General features: G+C 45.6%; 1 protein-coding gene across 1 annotated transcript in view; it reads left to right on the top strand.

Annotated features, from left to right (window-relative positions):
- Positions 1–21,253, top strand: part of plekhm3 (pleckstrin homology domain containing, family M, member 3) — a 67,205-nt gene extending 45,952 nt beyond the window's left edge. Inside the window, exons 5-9 of the mRNA XM_084179518.1 lie at positions 3,153–3,298; positions 5,240–5,433; positions 11,932–11,995; positions 18,499–18,656; positions 20,470–21,253. Coding sequence (XP_084035644.1) covers positions 3,153–3,298; positions 5,240–5,433; positions 11,932–11,995; positions 18,499–18,656; positions 20,470–20,632 — 725 coding nt within the window. The 3' untranslated portion in view covers positions 20,633–21,253. The remainder of the gene's footprint in view (positions 1–3,152; positions 3,299–5,239; positions 5,434–11,931; positions 11,996–18,498; positions 18,657–20,469) is intronic.
- The last annotated feature ends 3,646 nt before the right edge of the window (positions 21,254–24,899 follow it).

Here is a 24,899-nt window from a genome sequence, read left to right as displayed (position 1 = left end):
ATGGCATCCCGAGTGGCGCAGTGGTCTAAGGCACTGCATTGCAGTGATAGCTGTGCCACTAGAGATCCTGGTTCGAATCCAGGCTCTGTCGTAGCCGGCCGCGACCGGGAGACCCATGGGGCGGCGCACAATTGGCCCAGCGTCGTCCAGGGTAGGGCAGGGAATGGCCGGCAGGGATGTAGCTCAGTTGGTAGAGCATGGCGCTTGCAACACCAGGGTTGTTGGTTCGATTCCCATCGGAGACCAGTACGGAAGTCGCTCTGGATAAGCGCATCTGCTATATGACTAAAATGTCAAATGTTAAAATGTAGATCGATATGCGTTTTATGATTGTTTTTTTTGTGTGAGTTTTTCTTTTTTCTTTTTTTACTGACAGTGACAGCAGACCCAGCGGCCGGGCCGGCTGTGGTTCGCTAGTGGCCAGCTCCTTCCCAGCAGTTACAGAGCATTTGGCCGCTGGCACTGACCATCCTCTCCTCTCTGCTGGACGTTGTCCATGGAGGCCTTAGCATCCATCACACACTCACTAAAATAAGCCACATCATCCACATCATTAGTATAGGATCTGCATCGCCAAGGCACCATCCAACACAACAAGTTACCGTCCAGATTTAGACATGCTGGATCCTAGTTCATAGATTCTAGCCTATACAGAAGCCAAGGTGTAGTTGTGTAAACGACAATGTTAGTGAATGCTGTCAATAATTTCCGAGGACACTTGGAGGAACCCTTTTCAGAAAACCCCAATGGCTAAATCCAGCCCTAGTGAGTTGAGTTGATGGGCATCAGAGCAGCAGCAGGCTGGTTTGTTTTCTGGGGGAGTGGATGGGATGTGTGTATGTATTTATGGAGCGGAGTGGTTAGTGTGGGTTTGTGCTGCGCTCCTACACTGATTACAGGGCAGCCCCGACACACAACACCCCGCCGCGTGGTCTGTGGTACACGCCGCACTGCAGCCTCCAGGACCAGAGCATGTGTGTGTGTGTGTAAGCTCAGGGTTGGATGGTAAAGAGGGGACTAGAGTTGAGGGGGGAAGACACCAACTCTCTTTTTATAGCTTGGGGTCCCTGCCCCAAAAACCTCAAGTTGACATTAGCTCCAGTGTGCCTGATGGCGGCTGAATGATGCGTGGCTAGCGCCTAACCTCAGCCAGAGTGTTTATGCCATATTGCTTTGGGTTTAGGAAGGCATAAGGAGGAGATGGTCTCTCTCTCCAAGAGAAACAGGGGCACAGCACATCGGTCCCTGCTTAGTCATTTATCTGACTAATTTATAATGGAGCCTCTTCTATTGCTTTGGGTTGTGTTCTCCACCAGCTTTCACTCTGACTGAATCATACTAGAAACTAATGGGCCTCAAAGTTTGTCCCCAGAGTTTGTAATTAAGATGTTGGCTAGAGAGGTTATTGGGTTAATGTAATCTTTGCAATCTGTAAGGTTTTTACATTGATGTCCCTTATGTACACAGTGGTGAATGTTAAACCAATTACTCCCAAATTCATCTTACGCCTGAACTAAAAAGAATGCTCATTGAAGAATCTCCGTTAAAAGTGCTAGGCCTGGGGCCTCCCGAGTGGCGCAGCGGTCTAAGGCACTGCATCGCAGTGCTTGAGGCGTCACTACAGACCCAGGCTGTGTCACAACCGGGAGTCAGATAGGGCGGTGCACAATTGGCCCAGCGTCGTCCGGGTTAGGGGAGGGTTTGACCGGGGCTCATCGCGCTCTAGCGACTCCTTGTGGCAGGCCTGTTGAATTATGTTTCCTCCGACACTTTGGTGCAGCTGGCTTCCGGGTTAAGCGGGCGGGTGTTAAGAAGCGCGGTTTGGCGGGTCATGTTTCGGAGGACGCATGACTCGACCTTTGCCTCTCCCGAGCCTGTTGGGGAGTTGCAGCGATGAGATAAGATCGAAATTGGGGAGAAAAAGGGGGAAAATACACCCCCAAAAAAGTGCTAGGCCTAATGTCGGTCCAGGAATAGGCTTGAGCCAGCCTGATATATTTTTATTTGGCACGCATTACCCTTTGGTTTCTCTCTGTATCCACTAGAGCACTAGCGCCAGTCTATCAGTTCCTCCAGGTCTGTGTTGACAGAGCTTCAACAACAACATCCCATAGAAAGCCTCAGCAGATAAAGCAGAAGAAATCAGAGACTTGTATTATGTTCATTCTAAGTCTCTTAGGTCCTGATCTGCTGCTCTGATAGCCGCCGTCAGTGTCCGGCTATGGAGACTCTCTGTCTTTTTCCTCTCCTCTGACTCTTTTCTTTCTTTCTCTCTATCCATGTCTGATCTCTTCCCCCTCTCTTGTCTCTGTGAAGTAAAGAGGACGGCACCACGCTCCACCGAAAAAGAGCAAGAGCGTGCAAGTCTGTATCCGTCGGAGGTCCTTCCTCCATTTCCTTCTCCCTCTTCCCTTATTCCTTTCTTCCTCCGTGGCGCTCCCGGCCCTACCAGATCGTCCTGGGGATAAGAGATACCTGCCATTGCCGTGTTCACCTGTTTGGGTTCCGATCGTCGCCCGTGGCGAGGGCCCCGAGTGTTTGGGGGAATGCAGACAGGAACAATAAAAGAGAGCGAGACAAAGCAGAGGGTTTTCAGAGGATAGCAGCACTACTAAACCTCTAGAAGCCTAGGATCTCTCTCTTTAGTGTTCATTAGACAGCAGAGCATTGAAGTCCCTTCTTGTTGTGACTACAGGTAGGAGTGGGGAAACCTATTGATCTCTGCCTCAGTCTCAACTGGGTTTGAGGAATTCACTGAACAGGGGATGTTGCTGGAATTCGATGGTTCTCATAGTTATAGATGTTTGTTTGCTTGGTTGGACGTGGTTAGTGTGGCAATTAAGAGGTGCCATAAACTGATACATATTAACACTGTGTTTAAGAGCCCAGACTGACTGGGTCTCTCCTCTCTAATCATTAGCCATAGCAAATGGGATTTTCAATCTCTCTGTGACCTGAATATGAGCTGTCTTTAGTGCCTTACCCAACAGGTCATTTTTAATAAATGAGGGACTTTATTGCTCACCTTTGAGCTCCAGATACAGAGAGCATTTTGTGCTTTAGTTCAGCTGTAGACACACGCACCGACACACACGCAGACACTCCCTCACACACACTCCCTTACCCACTATCTCCCCTCTATCTCTGTGCAGGGTGTCAGAAGCCAGTGGGGTTGTCGCGGGGCAAGGCCAAGGTGTGCTGCTACAGTGGCTGGTACTACTGCCAGAGCTGTCACCAAGACAACCTGTTCCTCATCCCTGCCCGCCTGCTGCACAACTGGGACACCAACAGACACAAGGTGAGAATCTATGGTGATATATGCACACATTTCAGAAGTATGTCCAGCATATTCAGATACAGTAAACATACAGAAACACTCTAAAATACACTTGTGAACGTTCCTTAGTTACACATGCTTATCTTAAATTGGGAAGTCGACCCATGCACAGTATATGGTGGAGAATATGGCCAGGTTACATTTTCCCTCCAAACAACCCCACGTGGTGCCACAACCCAAAACCATACACATACACACACATACACATATGTACAGTTGAAGTCGGAAGTTTACATACACTTAGGTTGGAGTCATTAAAACTTGTTTTTCAACCACTCCACACATTTCTTGTTAACAAACTATAGTTTGTGCATGACACAAGTAATTTTTCCAACAATTGTTTACAGACAGATTATTTCACTTATAATTCACTGTATCACAATTCCAGTGGGTCAAAAGTTTACATACACTAAGTTCACTGTGCCTTTAAACAGCTTGGAAAATTCCAGAAAATGATGTCATGGCTTTAGAAGCTTCTGATAGGCTAATTGACATCATTTGAGTCAATTGGAGGTGTACTTGTTGATGTATTTCAAGGCCTACCTTCAAACTCAGTGCCTCTTTGCTTGACATCATGGGAAAATCAAAAGAAATCAGCCAAGACCTCAAAAAACATTGTAGACCTCCAAAAGTCTGGTTCATACTTGGGAGCAAATTCCAAATGCCTGAAGGTACCACGTTCATCTGTACAAGCAATAGTACGCAAGTATAAACACCATGGGACCACACAGCCGTCATACCGCTCAGGAAGGAGACGCGTTCTGTCTCCTAGAGATTAACGTACTTTGGTGCGAAAAGTGCAAATCAATCCCAGAACCACAGCAAAGGACCTTGTGAAGATGCTGGAGGAAACAGGTACAAAAGTATCTATATCCATAGTAAAACGAGTCCTATATCGACATAACCTGAAAGGCCGCTCAGCAAGGAGGAAGCCACTGCTCCAAAACCGCCATAAAAAAGACAGATTACGGTTTGGGGACAAAGATTGTACCTTTTGGAGAAATGTCCTCTGGTCTGATGAAACAAAAATAGAACTGTTTGGCCATAATGACCATCGTTATGTTTGGAGGAAAAAGGGGGGTGATTGCAAGCCGAAGAACACCATCCCAACATTGAAGCACGGGGGTGGCAGCATCATGCTGTGGGGGTGCTTTGCTGCAGGAGGGACTGGTGCACTTCACAAAATAGATGGCATCATGAGGAAGGAAAATTACGTGGATATATTGAAGCAACATCTCAAAACATCAGTCAAGAACTTAAAGCTTGGTCGCAAATGGGTCTTCCAAATGGACAATGACCCCAAGCATACTTACAGTGTTGTAGCAAAATGGCTTAAGGACAAGAAAGTCAAGGTATTGGAGTGGCCATCACAAAGCCCTGACCTCAATCCTATAGAACATTTGTGGGCAGAACTGAAAAAGCGTGTGCGAGCAAGGAGGCCTACAAACCTGACTCAGTTACACCAGCTCTGTCAGGAGGAATGGGCCAAAATTCACCCAACTTATTTTGGGAAGCTTGTGGAAGGCTACCCGAAACGTTTGACCCAAGTTAAACAATTTAAAGGCAATGCTACCAAATACTAATTGAGTGTATGTAAACCTATGACCCACTGGGAATGTAATGAAATAAATAAAAGCTGAAATAAATCATTCTCTCTACTATTATTCTGACATTTCACATTCTTAAAATAAAGTGGATATCCTAACTGACCTAAGACAGCGAATTTTTACTAGGATTAAATGTCAGGAATTGTGAAAAACTGAGTTTAAATGTATTTGGCTAAGGTGTATGTAAACTTCCAACTTCAACTGTATGTATACACAGTCAAAACCCCACATCCCTATGCGTTCTCCACCACTCAGCCCTCCCATCCCTCCCCTGTGTGTGTCCTGTCCTGTCCAGGTGTCCAAGCAGGCCAAGGAGTTCCTGGAGTTTGTGTATGAGGAACCCCTGCTGGACGTGCAGCAGCTGAACCCGTGTCTGTATGAACACTGTGAAGGCCTGGCTGCAGTACTACGCCTGAGACAGCAGCTCCAGTCCCTCAGAGCATACCTGTTCAGCTGCCGTGCTGCCGTTGCTGAGGACCTCCGTAGAAGGTGAGAGTGGGGGGGGGGGGGGGGTAGAACCAGTTCCTCCTTAGAGCATACCTGTTCAGCTGCTGCTCTGCCAGCCGAGGACCTCGGGGAGAGGGGCGTTGAAGGTGAGGGGCAGGGGAGAGGGGAGGAGTTAAAGAATGATTAATCAAGGCCTTGATTGTTAATTGAGTCCGGTGTATTAGCACTGAACTAAAACTCCCAAGACGTTATTTTGTGACTACAGATATAAAGAGTTGTGAATGGGCAAGATGTTGTGGGGCCAAGACAGTGAAGGGTGATGGAGGAAGATCAAGGAGGAAGAGAGAGAATGGTGTGTTATGAGACTGGAAACTTCAAAGTAGGATTTAATAAAACACATGAATCTAGTGAAGAAGTTTGGAATGGTAATTGTATGTCTGATGTCCATTGAAAGACCCTTTGTTGACTTCATTCCTAGCCCATGTTGAGTATGAATGTGTGAATGTAGGCCTAAAGGCCTCTACATGCTCTCTCTGTATGAGGGGATTGTGTTTATGTGAGGGGGTCCAGACTAAAAGGCCTGTCTCTGGGGTGATGGACGCTCACTGCCCTGGATGGGGTCACTCCCATGGACTGCAGACACTCTTCGTACCCCCTCCCCACACTATACTCTTGTACTCGCACTTTGTGAAGTACACTCAACACATCTCTAAAGAACTGGTTAGAAGCTTCTCATATTGTCCAGGTTAGTCACTTTGTTTTTAAAGACAGTCCTGGTCAATATACTAAAACTTGTCCTTCTTATGTGTTTTTGAGAGTGTGACTGACAGGTTTATGTCCTCTGTCTACAGTGAGTGTAGACTTTAGACCATCCCAGGTTCACCTGTCCTTTTGACGTCTGTCTCTCTGCTGTGCTGAGGTCTGTTTGAAGTAGCCTACTGACAGAAACCAACAGAGAGGGCGGGGCTCTGAGACCCTCCTACTCCTCCACACACACAGACACACACACCCTGGGCCCACAGAGCTATCCCAGCTGGCTGTCGGAAAGAAGGCGTGACTTTATCTAGCCATGATGTTTACGGCAGTGGTGGTGAACCCGGAACGCTGCTCTCTCACCGGGGGCCCATGTTTACCGCTACACCATTAGCCCGCAGTGGCTAATGCCCTGCACTTCAAAACACTACAGGATTAATGAGGCCGGTGGCGCTAAAACCTTCCCCCGGCCATCCATCGGCCCTCTATAGGCCTACCATGGCCCTGGAGAGGGCTAAAGGGCTAGGGAGCTTGGAGGAAGCCTGCCCTGTGTTTATACTCAACCCCTGGGAGAGGGGAGAGAGCTGTCATGGCCCACACCGCCTGCGCTGATCTAACACACACCTCTGAACCCCACGGGTACCCCACACACACAAACACACGAATGCATACACACACATATTACACGCTCAGACACACAGAAATACTGCACATGTGTGGATAGTCTGCACACATACATATGAACACACAGGCATGCACCATACTGTTTACAGACATTGTTCATAGTTCACACTAAGTGTACAATACTTTATCTCCTCTCCTATTCACATAAGCCGAAGTCAGAACCTCCATTAAACAGTGAACCTGTTGTAATCAATATATAATAGTTGTAGCCTTATCAAACCACACACTGACTGACTGGATGTGATCTTACCCCAGCAGGGTGTGCTGGTCAGTTACACTGCCAGAGCCAGCACTGATACCCTCAGGAAGAGTCAACACTGCAGAATCAACACTGTGTGTGTGTGTGTGTGTGTGTGTGTGTGTGTGTGTGTGTGTGTGTGTGTGTGTGTGTGTGTGTGTGTGACAGACGTGATACAGTCCCGTCGAGGTGCTAAGTCACCACTGATAAGTGTCCTCCTAGCTGGCTCTGCTCTGTTTGCTAGCCATGCCTGTTTCTGGGGGTTACCACCACTGCAAACACTTGACCAATGAGAGGAAAGGAGACGAGGAGAGAAGGAGAGTTACTGTCCAGCCCTTGTGGACAGACAGACAGGCAGACAGACCGACAGGCCGACAGGCAGGCAGGCAGGCCCCTGAGAAAATGACACAGTCACATAAACCAGGGGATTTAGCAGGGATTCACACGGCAGACTGGCCGGCTACTGGATGTCTCTATTGGAGGCTTAAAAACACTCAGGTTAGATATCAGAGTTATGATGCAGATTTTTTTTTACCACTTTTTCTGTCTCCAGTGATTTGTCGTTTTGGGAAGAGGTTCTCTGAGGGTATGTTCTTTAGAACGTAGAACGAAGGTGCTTATGAAGACCCATAGTGGGTTGTCATGTAATTTGGCCAAAACATATTTTGCAGCAATCAGGGTGAGAGGCAGGTAGTCTCCCCTAAATATGTCTGCAGTAGAGATACGCCATATGCTCCTGCTTCTCTGAACATACAGTTGAAGTCGGAAGTTTACATACACCTTAGCCAAATACATTTCAACTCAGTTTTTCACAATTCCTGACATTTAATCCTAGTAAAAATGCCCTGTTTTAGGTCAGTTAGGATCACCACTTTATTTTAAGAATTTGAAATGTCAGGATAATAGTAGAAATAATTATTTATTTAAGCTTTTATTTCTTTCATCACATTCCCAGTGGGTCAGAAGTTTACATACACTCAATTAGTATTTGGTAGCATTGCCTTTAAATTGTTTATCTTGGGTCAAACGTTTCGGGTAGCCTTCCAACAATAAGTTGGGTGAATTTTGTCCCATTCCTCCTGACAGAGCTGGTTTAACTGAGTCAGGTTTGTAGGCCTCCTTGCTTGCGCACGCTTTTTCAGTTCTGCCCACAAATGTTCTAATGAACATTGTTATGTTTGGAGGAAAAAGGGGGTAAACTTGCAAGCCGAAGAACACCATCCCAACCGTGAAGCACGGGGGTGGCAGCATCATGCTGTGGGGGTGCATACTTCCAAAGTTGTGGCAAAATGTCAGGGCTTTGTGAGGGCCACTCCAATACCTTGACTTTGTTGTTCTTAAGCCATTTTGCCACAACTTTGGAAGTATGCTTGGGGTCGTTGTTCATTTGGAAGACCCATTTGCGACCAAGCTTTAACTTCCTGACTGAGGTCTTGAGATGTTGCTTCAATATATCCACATAATTTTCCTTCCTCATGATGCCATCTATTTTGTGAAGTGCACCAGTCCCTCCTGCAGCAAAGCACCCCCACAGCATGATGCTGCCACCCCCGTGCTTCACGGTTGGGATGGTGTTCTTCAGCTTGCAAGTTTACCCCCTTTTTCCTCCAAACATAACAATGTTCATTATGGCCAAACAGTTCTATTTTTGTTTCATCAGACCAGAGGACATTTCTCCAAAAAGTACGAGCTTTGTCCCCATGTGCAGTTGCAAACCGTAGTCTGGTTTTTTTATGGCGGTTTTGGAGCAGTGGCTTCTTCCTTGTTGAGCGGCCTTTCAGGTTATGTCGATATATGACTTGTTTTACTGTGGATATAGATGCTTTTGTACCTGTTTCCTCCAGAATCTTAACAAGGTCCTTTGCTGTTGTTCTGGGATTGATTTGCACTTTTCGCACCAAAGTACATTAATATCTACGAGACAGAACACGTCTCCATCCTGAGCGGTATGACGGCTGCATGGTCCCATGGTGTTTATACTTGCGTACTATTGTTTGTACAGATGAACGTGGTACCTTCAGGTGTTTGGAAATTGCTCCCAAGGATGAACCAGACTTGTGGAGGTCTACAATTCTATTTCTGAGGTCTTGGCTGATTTCTTTTGATTTTCCCATTATGTCAAGCAAAGAGGCACTGAGTTTGAAGGTAGGCCTTGAAATACATCCACAGGTACACCTCCAATTGACTCAAATTATGTCAATTAGCCTATCAGAAGCTTCTAAAGCCATGACATCATTTTCTGGAATTTTCCAATCTGTTTAAAGGCACAGTCAACTTAGTGTATGTAAACTTCTGACCCACTGGAATTGTGATACAGTGAATTATAAGTGAATGCACAAAGTAGATTTCCTAACCGACTTGCCAAAACTATAGTTTGTTAACAAGAAATTTGTGGAGTGGTTGAAAAATGAGTTTTAATGACTCCAACCTAAGTGTATGTAAACTTCCGACTTCAACTGTAACACTGATATCTTCCAATTAAAGCTGTTTCTGTCCGTCTGCTGAACCCTGTACTGTAGCAGTTAGATTAGTCAGTTATGGCATGGACTGTACATTCTCTGGCTGTGTGTCTGGTATGTATGTATGCTTTACTTTGTTCTGACTCTGGTTACGTTCCATATAGTACCCTTTTCTCTATGAAGTGCACTACTGTTGACCAGGGCCCATAGGGCTCTGATCAAAAGTTGTGCACTATGCAGGGAATAGGGTGACATTTGGGACGAAGCCTCTGACTGCTGGCTTCACTCTCTCAGTAGGGGCTAGTCTCTCTGACAGTTCAGCACTAATGAAAGTCCCCCCACCTCTCTGTCTATCGCTTACTGACTGAAAAGCTACACACACACACACACACACACACACACACACACACCTCCCTGGCTATCTCTTAATAACTATAAAGCTTCCCACAAACACATGAAAAGGGAATTCATCCTCAGCTAAACAAATAGCCCGCCCTCTGAGCCTGTGTGTGTCTCTGTGCGTGCGAGCGTGCGCTCCTGCCTGCCCGCCCGCCTGTGTATGTGTCAGGTTAGTGCTGTAATGAAGCCTGTCTAATGAGGCCTGAGGCTGATGTGTGAATGGGGCTTTGCTCTCTCTGACTGGACCTCTGCCATGCCTCCTCTCACAATGACCACATAAAGCCTGCCTGTCTGTGGGCACACACACACACTGCCTCTATATCTGAACAAACTCATACATGCTTGTTCACACACACTCTCTATCCCTCTCTCTCTCTGTTGAACACTGATGTATACACACACACATTTCACGTAATTTATATAGATATTGCAACCCCCTTCGGATAAAAGCTTGCCATAGAACCTGCATAGAGCTGTGTATGTGCACCTCTCTCCACTCTCAGGAGTCGTATTAGGGCTGAGTGTGTACCTCCCTTCACAGTGTTATTAGTGCCGAGAGTGAGTGCACCCAAATTGTCCATATGATCCCATATCTCCCCCTCTCCATCTTCCACTCTACCTCTGTCTCTCTCTCTCTCACTATGTCACTTTGTGGATCCTTGAGCTGTAATGTGAGCTGGCGTGGGCGAAAGTGTGTGTGTGAATGAGTGTGTGTATGTTTGTCTGAGTATGTATGCTAACGTTTGTGTGTATGTAGTTTAGGCAGATGAGCATAGAGAGAGCTGTAGTAGCGAGACAGGCAGGATGGAGAGAGCAGAGAGAGCATCCCACTTCACCCCATAATAAGGCAGAGGGATTTTAAACACCTATTCCCCAGCCTCCACTGCCTCCCCAACCCAGCTCACACTCTGTTGAATTGACCCCCATTTTCAGGGCAATTTGGCCACTCCTTGCCACAGTTACACAGGCCCGATCATGGCGTGTGTGTGAGACGTGATTCATAGTGTACATTCTGTTATCGTCCTATATGAATCTGAACATGAAAGCGCAGAATCTTCCTGTCATGTATGATATACTCTCATGTTGATGCATGGATATACTTTAATGTTTAATATACTGTATGAAATACTGTCATGTTTAATGTATGATATGCCATTAAACGGTGTTCACATTTACATACGAGTACTTTGAAGCTCCCGGTCAGTTTAGTTATAATATAATAATAATAATATGCCATTTAGCAGACGCTTTTATCCAAAGCGACTTACAGTCATGCGTGCATACATTTTTGTGTATGGGTGGTCCCGGGGATCGAACCCACTACCTTGGCGTTACAAGCGCCGTGCTCTACCAGCTGAGCTACAAAATTACAAAATAAAACATGAAAATATATGCACGCACTGCTGTAAAGCGTCTGTTAAATGGTATGTATTATTATATATTATGAAAGGATATAAGTTATGGTTCTAAGAAAATATTCCATTAATTGAATGAATACAAAGAGGTCAATCTAACTCTACCAAAACAATGGAAATGCCATGGAAACGCGTGGGGGAAAGATCCAGAATCTCCTCATTTCCCCCCAGCAAAATTACCCTACATTTAGGCTATTGTTTATATGTGTATTTCACACTATGTTGAGGTAAAAATTGAAGTATAATGCTTTTATGGACGTCAACCCCAATACATGTTCATTTCATCGTCAAAACGACTTTGACTACCACCACCAATTTCTGTATGCTAACTATGCTACCAGCTTGTACGAACGGGAGTTAGCATTTAGCAGTCACTTCTTATTATCCTGAAAAGGACCATTTCTAAATGTTATGCAGCGAAAACAGCCTGATAGATACAAATCAGACTTTAGTAACCACATTGTGGGCCTGTTGATCATATTTGTTGAACGTGCAGCAATCCAACGTCCTCCTTCTATTCCCCACAGTCTGTGTTCCATTGACCTCTTTACTGCATCTATGCATTGACGTAATGCTCTCTCTCTCCCCATAGGATCTTCCCCAGAGAATACCTACTGCAACACATCCACCTTTACTCACTGGCTGACCTGCAGCAGGTAAGACACGTAGGCTGAGTTTAGGTCATGTCTATACTTGATAGTTCATGCAGCTTTTGTATTCTGATCATGGAGTTCTGATCATGGAATTACGAACATGTCATGCTTCTACACCAGGGATCATCAACTAGATTTTTGTCTTGAGCGGATGGTCAGTGGGCCGGAATATAATTACAAATAATTTGTAGACTGCAAATTGACTGCAAGAAGCACAAACAGTTATAATATTGGACTAAACCATAATAATTTCAAACTTTTCTTACATTTGTATACGATCATGTGTCTCTCTATTATATGTGGGAATTCTTGGGAACAGGTATCCTAAATTAAAATGACTTGGAGTTGATTTCCTGGTGTTTTTACAACAATGAAAATTCATTTATTTTTTATTAATTTTTTTTTAAACTTTGGGGGCCAAATAAAACCACCAGTAGGGGAACCCTGGTCTACACCTACATTTTAAATGTGTCTACCGTGTCCACATTGTGTCCAGATTCCCTTTCCCCACGCTATATTCAAATGCCTGTATGCATTCTGCAAACGGTAGAAAAGGCTAAATCTGATAATAACACAACAACAACTTGATGGCAGTAGCCAACTACTGTAGCTAACTAGCCAGCCAACCTCTCTAACTAGCCAGCAAGCTAGCTAGCAAAGCTAAAGCGATTGCAAACAGGTTAGCAAAACAATTTTTCTAAAAAGCTAGCTGGCTAGCATTTATGAAGCCATCAAACACATTCCTCACATGCTAGGAATGCATTTCCTCCAACGTTTAAAAGGATACTTCGGGATTTTAGCAATGAGGCCCTTTATCTACTTCCCCCAGAGTCAGATGAACTCAGGGATACCATTTTTATGTCTCTGTCTCCAGTATGAAGGAAGTTAGAGGTAGTTTTGCGAGCCAATGCTACCTAGTGTATGCTAGCAGATAGCAATGGACTTCCAGTCCTTGTGCTAACGCTAGTTAGCATTGGTTCACGAAACTACTTCTAACATCCTTCTTAACTCTGGAGAATTAGATAAAGGGCTCATTGCCAAAATCCTGAAGTATCCCTTTATTAACCCCCTAAGGTCGATCTAATTAGCATACTATTTTTTTTCTTCTCCATAGCAATCTGGCAGTTTAAACTAGAGATATCTGTTTTTTTGCATTGGATGCATCTGTCTCCCGCATCCGCCTATGTCACACTTCCAAATTTTGGGGGGGACTATCTGTTGTTCCATGTAGTGAATCTGTTATTCAGTGCGTTTGTATGAGCTAATAGCAGTTTTTTTAAATCAAATTATTTTTTCATATTTTTGGGGGGGGACTTCAAGGGTCTTAAAATTCTAAATCAAATAGCAAAATTATCCTTGGTATGACCTTCTTAAAACAATTCCATATACACTATATATACAAAAGTATGTGGACACCCCTTCAAATTTGTGGATTTGGCTATTTCAGCCACACCCTTTGCTGACAGGTGTATAAAATCGAGCACACAGCCATGCAATCTCCATAGACAAACATTGCCAGTAGAATGGCCTTACTGAAGAGCTCAGTGACTTTCAATGTGGCACCGTCATAGGATGTCACCTTTCCAACAAGTCAGTTAATCAAATTTCTGCCCTGCTAGAGCTGCCTCGGTCAACTGTAAGTGCTGTTATTGTGAAGTGGAAACGTCTAGGAGCAACAACGGCTCAGCCACGAAGTGGTAGGCCACACAAGCTCACAGAACGGGAGTGCCGATTGCTGAAGCACGTAGCGCGTAAAAATCATCTGTCCTCTGTTGCGACACTCAGTTCCAAACTGCCTCTGGAAGCAATGTCACCACAAGAACTGTTCGTCAGGAGCTTCATGAAATGGGTTTCCATGGCCGAGCAGCCTCACACAAGCCTAAGATCACCATGCGCAATACTAAGTGTCAGCTGGAGTGGTGTAAAGCTCGCCGCCATTGGACTATGGAGCAGTGGAAATGCGTTCTCTGGAGTGATGAATCACACTTCACCATCTGGCAGTCTGACGGACAAATCTGGGTTTGGCAGATGCCAGGAGAACGCTACCTGCCCCAATGCATAGTGCCAACAGTAAAGTTTGTTGGAGGAGGAATAATGGTTTGGGGCTGTTTTTCATGGTTCGGGCTAGGCCCCTTAGTTCCAGGGAAGGGAAATCTTAACACTACAGTATACAATGACATTCTAGACGATTCTGTGCTTCCAACTTTGTGGCAACAGTTTCAGCATGACAATGCCCCCGTGCACAAAGCGAGGTCCATACAGAAATGGTTTGTCGAGATCGGTGTGGAAGAACTTGACTGGACTGCACAGAGCCCTGACCTCAACCCCATCGAATATCTTTGGGATGAATTGGAATGCCGACTGCAAGCCAGGCCTAGTCACATCAGTGCCCGACCTCACTAATGCTCTTGTGGCTGAATGGAAGCAATGTTTCAACATCTAGTGGAAAGCCTTCTCAGAGGAGTGGAGGCTGTTATAGCAGCAAAGGCAAAGGGGGGACCAACTCCATGTTAATGCTCATGATTTTGGAATGAGATGTTCAATGAGCAGGTGTCCACATACTTTTAGTCATTCAGTGGTGTACCCCTCTCTCGCTCGCTCTCTCTCTGACCCCCCCCCCCCCCCCCCCCCCCCCTCCTCTCAACAACCCAGTGAGAGTCCACAGCCCTCTGCTACCCCTTCCCTGCTCCCTCCATGTCCCCATCTCCCCTTGGCCCGTTCACTAATTACACACATTCAGAATCAACAGGCAGGAAAACAAGAGTGTGACAGTCCACCATTCTTTCCTACATCCGCTGGCCTGACACAGTCTCTCTCTTCCCCCTCTTTTGCTATCCTTCTATCTCCTTTCTCCTCCTCTTTACCCCCTCTATACTTCTATCCCCTCTCACCCCTCTCTCCATCCCTCTCTCCCTCCCAATCTCTCTCCCCCTCTGTCTCTCTTTCTCTCTCTAGGTCTGTGTGTGTCACTCTCACATTCTCTAGTGGACTGCACACAACACTCAGCGAGGTTGTGATGTCCATGTCAAACAAACTAAAAGACGGCTCAAAGATTACCTCAAGTTTAGGACACAGCAACATGCTACTACAGACATGCTGCTACAAGCAACTTACTCACTGCTTGACAACTGCTTTCAAAGTTACAAACAGCTCAACAATTCAGTGATTAACAATGATTAATCAATGGACGGCTGCATTTGTTTTCCCCTTAATCGATTAATTCGATTAGAACCTATTTGCCAAGTACACTTTCCCCCATATGTTTTCCCCCATTATCTCTCTCTCTATCTCTCTCTCTCACTCACTCTCTTTGCTTCCTCTCTTACAGCTTCTTAATTCGCTTTCCATATTAACGAGCTGTTTCTTTTATTTCACCTGAATAATCAGAGCTCCTTCATCAAGCCTGGCTTTTATTGTTGCCCAGCGAGATCAATGAAGACTGAACCGTCTCTCCCTGGCTAGTTATAGACTAGACCCAGTCCTTCATAGAAAGCAGCAGTGCACTTGTCTCTTTGCTATTGAACTCCCAACAAACGCGTCCTATTTGGAGCAGCCTCCGTCTTTAAACCATCAGACTGTTGGCCATATTTGTTTGCCCAGAGGCTGGACTTGTTTGGCTACTGGCCCTTTTGTTGCTGCATTGAACCGTTTTTGCTTTTCCAGTTGTAAAGTAGTGGGATGGGGAGATGGGCTTGTTGTGGAGGACTGAGGAGTGCCATATAGATGCTAATTGTATTGTGTGTCGTGTACCGGGGCAGCAGTCCTAGTCCTGCCAACGACCTACAAACAACTGGAGGGACAAAGGGGCATTGAGCAGCCCCGGCCCGAATTGCACGGTGGCCACGGTGACACGCACATACGTGCAATAGGGCAGATTCCCACACTGACACTCTGGCATGCAACTTACGCACATCACAGGCTATCTAGTAGCCACATTGACGTAGACACAAGGACCAGACACTAGTAGAGACCAGACACTTTCTCATAGGCACCCTGCAGGCATAGACACAGACTTTAGGCATGTATGCCCTTACACTGGCACGCTCACTGGGTTAGGGGCATGTTGGTCATTTTGAGAGCTGTTGGTAAATGGTAATTATGCAGCTTTTTCTTAACTGTAAGATGTTGATTTTAAACTCAAAAGTTGCACATATTTCTGCATTTTAAAATAACAAAGCTCAAACACCACTGCCTCCAAGTCCCACATGCATACATAGACATTCTTACTCTCTATCTCTATCTCTCACTCGCTCTCGTCCATAATCACACTCCCCACTACACGTCTTCCACAATCAAACGCTCTCACTCACTGGCAGACGCACACACACACACACACACACACACACACACACACACACACACACACACACACACACTGGGGCTGGTAGTAATCCTGTTTGGTGAGAGGGGTGTTATCCAAACAGAGCTCACCCTGTCTTTATGTGTGTAATCCGGGTGGCTTTCTGAGCATCGCTAATGGAGGCCCGGCCTTCATCAGGGGAACACTGGGGAGGGATAAAGTAGTGGATGTTAAACAGAGGTTTTAGGGGATTAAGCCTTTTGGACCACAAAGCCCCCCGCACGGGACAGGGCCAGAGGGGTGTGACTTTATGAGGGGTGGGGGGTGAGGAGGATTTGGTTGGGGGGTGTTGGTGGAAGGAGGTGGGGGGGAGGAAGGCAGCGAAGGAGGAAGGCAGCTGCAGGCAGGACAAACGAATGGTGGCCCCTCTCCTCCCCACTCTGACTGCACCCCTTCCTCAGACTAGCTGTAGGTGGGGGGTCACTTCTCTGAGGAGAATGTATCCACCTGGTTGGCAAAGAAAGGGAAACCTAGGGCTACTGCCATTTTCTGCTTTCTTTTTCTCCGAAAGCATCTCCCATTCACACCTCTCCTGCCATTTCTCTCCCTTCAATTCAAACTCTCTCCATCTCTCTCCCTCTGCAACTTTCTCCTTCCCTCTGTCTCTTTCCATCCTCTCTCCCTCCCTCTGTTTCCCTTAATCTCCCTCTCTCCTTGTCCACTGAGCATCAGTCCCAGTCAGAACCCGGTGTGGTGTGTTGCCAGCCGTTTCATTCTGCTAAGCTAAATTATGGAGTGTCTTAATTACCCCAGGTGTCAGCATTGATCAGGGGTGGCATATATCATCTGTGCTGGCCTTGGCTAGGGGATGGGGCACGCACTGCCTGGCTGGCTGGCAGGCCGCTCTGCCTGACTGGCTCTCTGGATTTCTGGCTGACTGACTGACTGATTGGCTGCTCTGCCTGACTGGCTGCCTGCCTGCCTACTCCACACTACACACAGCCTTTGATTGCTGGGCTAAAGCCTGACTCATGTCACCATGCTAAACAGCATTATTCACAGTGTTGTAGCTCTCTCAGACTGGGGTTGCCACAGCCTCCGGGCTGGAAGGATGGAAAGATGGAGGGATGGTGTGGTGTGTTTTCAGCCACTGCTTGAAGAGTTATAAGGACTGTTCCTGGTTGTCGCCCATTCTCTAGGTAGTTAGTCATGAGCTGTTAGTATTACATCATGTAATCTCTCATTCTCTGTCCAAACCAAACAGACATAACCTCCCCCTCCCCTGCAGAGTACCTTTTCAGTTATCCATCTCCATTGTGTGTACGTATGCATGTGCGTGTGTAGGAGTGGGGGTCGGTGGGTTCTCCTCCTTTCTTCGTTCTCCTTTCTCCTTCAACCCCCTCCCTATCCCCATCCTCCTTCTTCAGCCTCTCCTTCCCTCTGTCCCTCTCTCTCTCTCTCGTCCTTTCTCCTTCTCTTCTCTCCTCCAGGCTGAAGAATGCCTGGCAGGACTTAATTGGTGCAGTCCCAGCGCTGCCAGGTGTAGCCACTTGTGTCTGCCCCCCAGCCTCCCTCAGTGTTCTCTGGAGGTCCACTCAGGCCAGGCCCATTCCCTTCCCCAGCCCCATTCAACAGAGCCACAATGCTCTCTACCAGGCCCCCATGAATCAAAGGCCCTGCCGGTTTTAACTACTTGCCCGCCGGCCCAGTAAACGGCATTCACATATAATATTTTGCTAAAACGGCCCCCCAAAAAAGTACTTCCCCCTCCGTTATCCCCCCGCCCCCCAGGCCCCTCCAGCCAGCCTTTCTCCCAGGGCCTTCATTAGTTTTGATGTAAATTCCCGATGTGAATTCCTGACGTGAACTCTTGTCCATCTCCTCCCAGCGCTGCGCTGCAGTGGTTCCCGTTGGGACCTGTATTAAAAGTGTTTATCCTCCCAGGGAAAATTCTGCTGTCTTCTTCTCTCTGTATAGGATAATATATTACAGCAGTGCATTCTTATAGATGGGAAATAGAATGGTTGATTTAGAATGAGAATTTAGAAAATGTATAATTTGTATTCTATAATGTAGAATGAGGAAGAGAATGTTTTGGAAAGTACATTGTATTTCACTTAATCCACTATTCCTTTTTTTCCTTCTCTCTCTTCTCTGTCTATCTCCATCCCTCCTTCCTTCCTTCCCTACCTCTCTCTCTCTACAGGTGATTGATGGGAAGCTGGCCCCCTTTCTCTCCAAGGTGATTAAGTTTGCCAGTTCCCACGTCTTCAGCTGCAGCCAGTGCAGAGAGAAGGGCTTCATCTGTGAGATGTGTCAGAACGGACAGGTCATCTACCCCTTCCAGGAGAGCACCACCAAGAGGTGAGGCCCCTTTATGCACCGATATAGGATCAGCTTAATACTCCCACAATCTTAACCTTATTAACTATTCAAGGTAACAGAGAAAACTGATCTCAGATCAGCTACTTGCATGATGGCATCCTGGAAGAATGAATGGAGTAAAGAGGAGTGTGTCTCTGTCTCTTGTTAGTTACACCGGCTGGCAGGGGCATGGGTGACAGGGAGAACATGGCACCCTGCTGGAGAGTAACAGTTAATCCCCCTAGTGCCTCGCTCTATCCCTGTTTCTGTCCTTGTCTCCCTCTGCCTGAGCCTTATGACATGCCACTGATAAGGAATGGCCCTCTCTCACCTCAGGGTGGTTTGATGTCCCCTTTGCTGAGCCACAGAGTGGAGAGAACATTGCAGGAAGGTGGAGAAGAGGAGAAAAGAGCACAGAGGAGAGGACAGCGTAGAGGACAGAGGAGAGGACAGCGTAGAGCACAGAGGAGAGGACAGCGTAGAGGACAGAGGAGAGGACAGCGTAGAGGACAGAGGAGAGGACAGCGTAGAGGACAGAGGAGAGGACAGCGTAGAGGACAGAGGAGAGGAGAGATTGCCAGACGTGGCTGTGCTGCTCTAGGCCAGAAGCCAGAGAGAGAGACAGACAGCAGGCAGATAAAACATTCATTAGTGTCTAGTCTGTCCACACACTCTTGAATTATTGATCTCTGCTGCCTCAGCTCAGCTCACACATCTCTCTTCTGGGTTAACGGAGAACCTCTGAAGGCAGGGCCGTGAGAAGCAGAGGTGTGTGTGTGTGTCAGTTACGGTCTTTGCTGAAGTGAATATATTATATTAATGTGTGCTCAACTAGCTTTAAAGATATCAACACCCCACATAAGCATTATGTGGTTTCTTCAGCTTACTGAATATGTTGTAGACTAGAGCTAATGATTTAATTGCAGTGCTCGCTACACACACACCCTTCACTATCAGGCTGGATGGCACACCTCAACTGTTACTTGACCAGGGTTTATTGCCCTTGGCAAGGAAGTATCATGTTAACTGATAGTGATAGTAAACCAGTTGTAGTAAGAGTAACAGCCTAGTCCCTGGGCCAGACTTTGACCCCCGAGGGCAGGACCTGCTCCTCTCCTGATCTGGTTGCATCAGCTTTACCACCCCATCCATAACATAGCCTGGGACACTCAGTTAGGTAGCCCGCCATATAGACACTGTTAACCATCAATAGGTGAAGAATTGGATTCTATGGGACTGGTGCCACATGTTGGTGCAAGTGGCTATGGATATGTTGTATCTGATGCATTCCATAATAATTTTTGAAATATGTTCTACATAGTTTATTCCAATTTATGGTATTTTTAAAAACTTTCTAAATGTCACTCCAAATGTTGTTATTTTCAGGCAAAGTAAATGCTTTCACCATTCTGTGTTCCATAAGTTTTAAGGTGTACTGTGTAGCCTAGTTAAATGGATGCAAAACAAGGTGTATCTCATCTTATCTTCTAGCAGTTAAGATACACGTGTTGCTCAGCAGATCGCTAGATACTGCCACCTGTGTATAATGCTGTCTTGTCCTATAGATACCTGGGAGGGTGGCAACGTGATCAAGCTTACAGACAGGGCTGGACAGGCCTTGGTGAAACTAATGTTAATCCAGTCTTTTAGTACAGTGATGTGTTAATCTAGAAATCTATATTTCCAGCTCATAAATGTCAGACATCCAGTGAAATTGACCAACCTACAAGCTGAAACTAATATGCTTTTTTCCCCCTTCAGATTTGTGTTGTATTGATGTTTGTGACTCTGTGCTTGGTGTGTATGTGTCCAGATGTGATGGTTGTGGAGCGGTGTTCCATACAGAGTGTTTTCAGAAGGCCCAGCCGTGTCCACGCTGCGTACACAGAGAGCTCCACCATAAGACACCCTCGTCCTTCTGGAGCCCTGACGATGATACACCAGGCTGCTTCACACTGCCTTACCAGTACACCTGATCACAAATACACACACCCTGGGACGCACACACACTCCCCATACACCCGGAGATACACACACACAGATTGAAACAGCGGTGCCACTCCACAGAGCTACTCTCTCCAAAGTCAATGGAAGCATGTGTGTTTTGTGTGTGTGTGAGCTGGCCAGGATACACAGTGAGAGTGTTGATGACTAAGAAAGGGTTATGCTCTTTCACACACACCTGCTTTGTGAGCTAAGCTGACGTCACTCTCACCTGGGAGATGGACACCAACGCAACACCCACCGGGAGAGGAACTGCTCTGCCTCTTAGCCTCTCTGCTTTCTGCTGTCTTCATTGTGCTCCACATACACATAAACACAAACACACAAACACAAACACAGACAAACACACACACAGACACACGCAAACACACACAACAAATAAAGGGAGACGGACTATGCTGACTCAACAGCAGTGATGCGTCCTCAACAGCAGTGATGGCTCTTCTTGATGTTCTTGGACACACACACACAGTCGCACACACACCACCTGAAGGTTTTACGGGTGACCTGTCCACACAGACGTACACACACCAGGTGACCAAACAGCTGCTTAAAAGATAGAACAGCTGGTGTGTTGTCACTATAGGCTATATCTATAGCCTATATTCTGGACTATGTGTGTGATGTACTAATATAGCCTATATCTATAGCTATATCTGGACTATTGTGTGATGTCACTATAGCCTTATATCTATAGCCTATATCTGGACTCTGTTGGTGTGATGTCACTATAGGCCTATATCTATAGCCTATATCTATAAGCCTATATCTGGACTATTCGTGTGATGTCACTATAGACTATATCTGGACTATGTTGGTGTGATGTCGCAACTCCCTATATATTTTGGACTATATAATCCAACTTTACATTAGGATACATGTCCCTCCTTCCCTACACTGTCTCTCTGCACTTCACTCTCCTTTTCCTCCCATTCACATGTTTCTGCACTATTTATGCATGTTCATTAGGATTCAAGCCACAGACTGGGCTAGTAGCCACTGTATTGAAGGATGAGTTTGCTTATTTAACTCACCTATTACCCCTTGGAGCCCCTCTAACCCACCAACCCTTTATCCAGACATATTCAATAAGAGGGTCCAAGTGGGGGACACATTTATTATGATCAAGACAGACTTGAAACTAGAATGAGATTGAGTCATAGTTATTTTCAAATCACATATCATCCTATCATGTATACTTTTTCCTGGAGAGGATAGGGGCAGCTACTCCCTACTGCTGTCCTATAGGGCTAGAGGCTGGTGGATTTTTTGGCTGTCTCCATTATACTCAGTAGGAAAAGTTCCATCAGGTCAGCCCTACATCTCACAGGCCTCAGCCACAGAGGGCCCAAATTACAGTCCATGGAAAAGACCATGCAGGGCTTAGTTATGTTACACAAGCCATCTCAAACTCACAGGAGCTGGGACTCGTTCTACTGCTATGACTCAGTGCTCTCACTCTAGAGCCATATCAGTCGTGTGTGTGTGTGTGTGTGTGAGAAAGGTGGTTATTTGGGGGGATCTATGACCCCCAGTAGTGTGACTGGTCTAAGCTCAAATGACTGGTGGTGGAGGATGAGGGCCCCAGTGTGTGTAAGAATTTGCTTGAGTGTGTGTGTACTGTATATGTGTTTTTGGATCCCCTTTTTCCATTACTTGAACTACACTTGGGCAATAATATATGTTTTCTCTGCATTGTTGCCTTTTCCTCTCCTATCTTTCTTCTTCTACTTTCTGAGGTACTGTACTTTAATCGTACAAAACTTTAAAAGACAGAAGCTTTAGCTTGAGTTGTGTCTTCCCTATGCAACTAGGCCTTTATATTCAGATTCTGCTTTCCCTAGAATGTCTCTGTTTATCACTGTTTGTCCCATCTCTACTGGAAGGGCCTTAGTACCCCTTGAGCTGGTCATCCAAGTTTTGGTTTGTTTATTTATCCACGTATTTGTATGTAAGTGTATGGTTTACATTTTAAGTTACAAGTCATATCACCTTCTGGAAAAAGGCTTGATTGAAAGCTGGATAACGGCTAACTCTGTCTGGTTCAGTCTGTTTGTGTGGCTTGCTAACTCTGAGCCAGTGTTATCAAGCAGCACTAATGCCCTGGACAAGAGCAAGATAATGGCTAGCTAAGTGGGTGTGCTTGTTTAAATGCAGCTACGTTATCATTTTGTTTTCACTATTTTTACATTTTGCACTATTAATTATTTTGCTATTATAATTTTTTGGGTTGTATGCTAGTATTTGCAGTAAATCAATTGCTTGTTTTTTGTGTGAGTGTGTGAATTATGATTACCTGCTCTGACCATTTCATTAATTATATTTATTGAGTGTCTGTTCGCCTGCCTTAAAATGAAAGCCAATCCTGTTACAGCGATAATGTAGTTTGTGTGAGACTGACGTGTGAGCTTCCATCTTTAAACATACAATGCCTCAGATGCCCATGTAGTATTAAGCCATGTTTCTGTTTTTCATTGTATAGAAGAGGTCCGAAACCGATGGTTACTGTTGCTTGAATAAAGGTGTCTACTCGAATCTGGAAAGCAAAGGAGATAATATCTTAAATATTCTATTTTCTTTTAATTGGCTTCTAGCAAAGCTCCTCAATGTACTATTAGTAATGTGCTAAGAGCAGAAAGGGAAGGCTTATTAAACCATCTGTTCTTTTAAGTAAAACTCTGTACATACTTGCAGTAAAATGTACATTACTAAAGTCAGAGTGCAGGCTTTAATAAACTGTCTTACAGAGCTTAAATGACTAGTAGTGTTACGGCTTCTCTTAATGTATGTTGAGCTTAAACATCAGGAATTCCCTGCACTGGAAACGGTGGACAATATAGTCACTACTGAGGGACTGATGAGGGCATTGAACCTAAGGGAAGGATTCTCCTGGTCATGTTTTTCCTGTTCAGACGGACCACCAAATAGGGATTTCTTTCTTTCCACATACTTTCTCCAACCTTCGCACCATGAGCACTTGGTTTCTGGATTAATGAATACACCCTGCTTTTCAATATTGGGTTTTTATTGTGTCTTTTACTCTGCCATTGTTACATTTTGTTATTTTGCATGACTATTTATTTTATTTATGTTGTGCACCAACCAGCACTTTGTCTGGACTTCAGCACTGTTTCAGGTTTACCTACCGGTCTATCTTTCTGTTTCAATATGTATCACAGCCAACAGCCAACCTCTTACAGAGATGTGTTTCAGTACCTGATCCCTCCAGCTTTTCTTTTTCTTGATTTTTTTTTTGGACCACTGATGCCAATAAACAAACTACTTAATACAGTGTGGTGTGGACAGTGATTTTATGATCTGTAGTGAATATTCATTGGAGGCAGGTGTATGATGATACTATAGGGACAGGAGTTTTTTCCATAACAGGTAAAAATACAGTCCCTAGAGATTTACCTTCACTGGCCCTAGTTAGATAATACATTGTGAAATACATAATTATACCCCGGTTGTGTGTCAGAACCAACCTAAGAATGGTAAGAGTGGAACAAATGATTCAGTCCTGTCTATTTCTATTTGTAGTCCTGTTAATGGCCCTGAATGATGTTTCCTATTGTGCTTGGTTGGGCTTGGTTTGGTTTAGGGCCAGAGCAGGTCCAAACACTGATTCTGTGACTCAATAATCCCAAATTACAAACCTGACTGGATGGATCTGGTTCCTTTCCTCATGGAGGAGAACCAATACCCAGTCAGCCTGAGGACCTGTCACAAACCACATTTTATTAGCAGCCTTGTAATTTCATGTAAGATCATCAAGGATCTGATTGAGTTCTACCACTCGCTTTTGTGTCTTTTTTTAATACTGAATTGCATTATATTGTTTACGCTGGCACAGGCTGGTACATTACCTTGTTCTGTCCTTATCAAAGGTTAAGATCTGGAAAAATCCTTGAAAGAATCGATTAATCCAATGGCCTCACGGGTGAGGCAGGGTCCACCTGGCATCACCCAGGCACACCTCTGCAGCCTGGCATAGGATTAGGGAGGAGTTGCCCCTAACCACTGATACAGGGTCAGATATTATTTCATCCAACCCAATGGTTAAGAGTAGGACTGGATGCAGGGTAATCTCATCCTAGATATGTGGTTAGTGCCAACTTCTACCTCGAGCCCTGGCATACAGCAGCTAATGGGATCTCTGCTCCATCTGTCAGAGCAAACCACTGAGTCCACACAAAGCCTGAGAAACTCACTCTCCCACCCCCCCCCCCCCCCCCCCTC

Source organism: Coregonus lavaretus, assembly GCF_964263955.1.
Source record: "Coregonus lavaretus genome assembly, chromosome: 16".
In the NCBI taxonomy this organism is placed as follows: domain Eukaryota; kingdom Metazoa; phylum Chordata; class Actinopteri; order Salmoniformes; family Salmonidae; genus Coregonus; species Coregonus lavaretus.
Note: the sequence above shows the minus strand (reverse complement) of the source record. Positions and strands in the feature narration are given on the sequence as shown.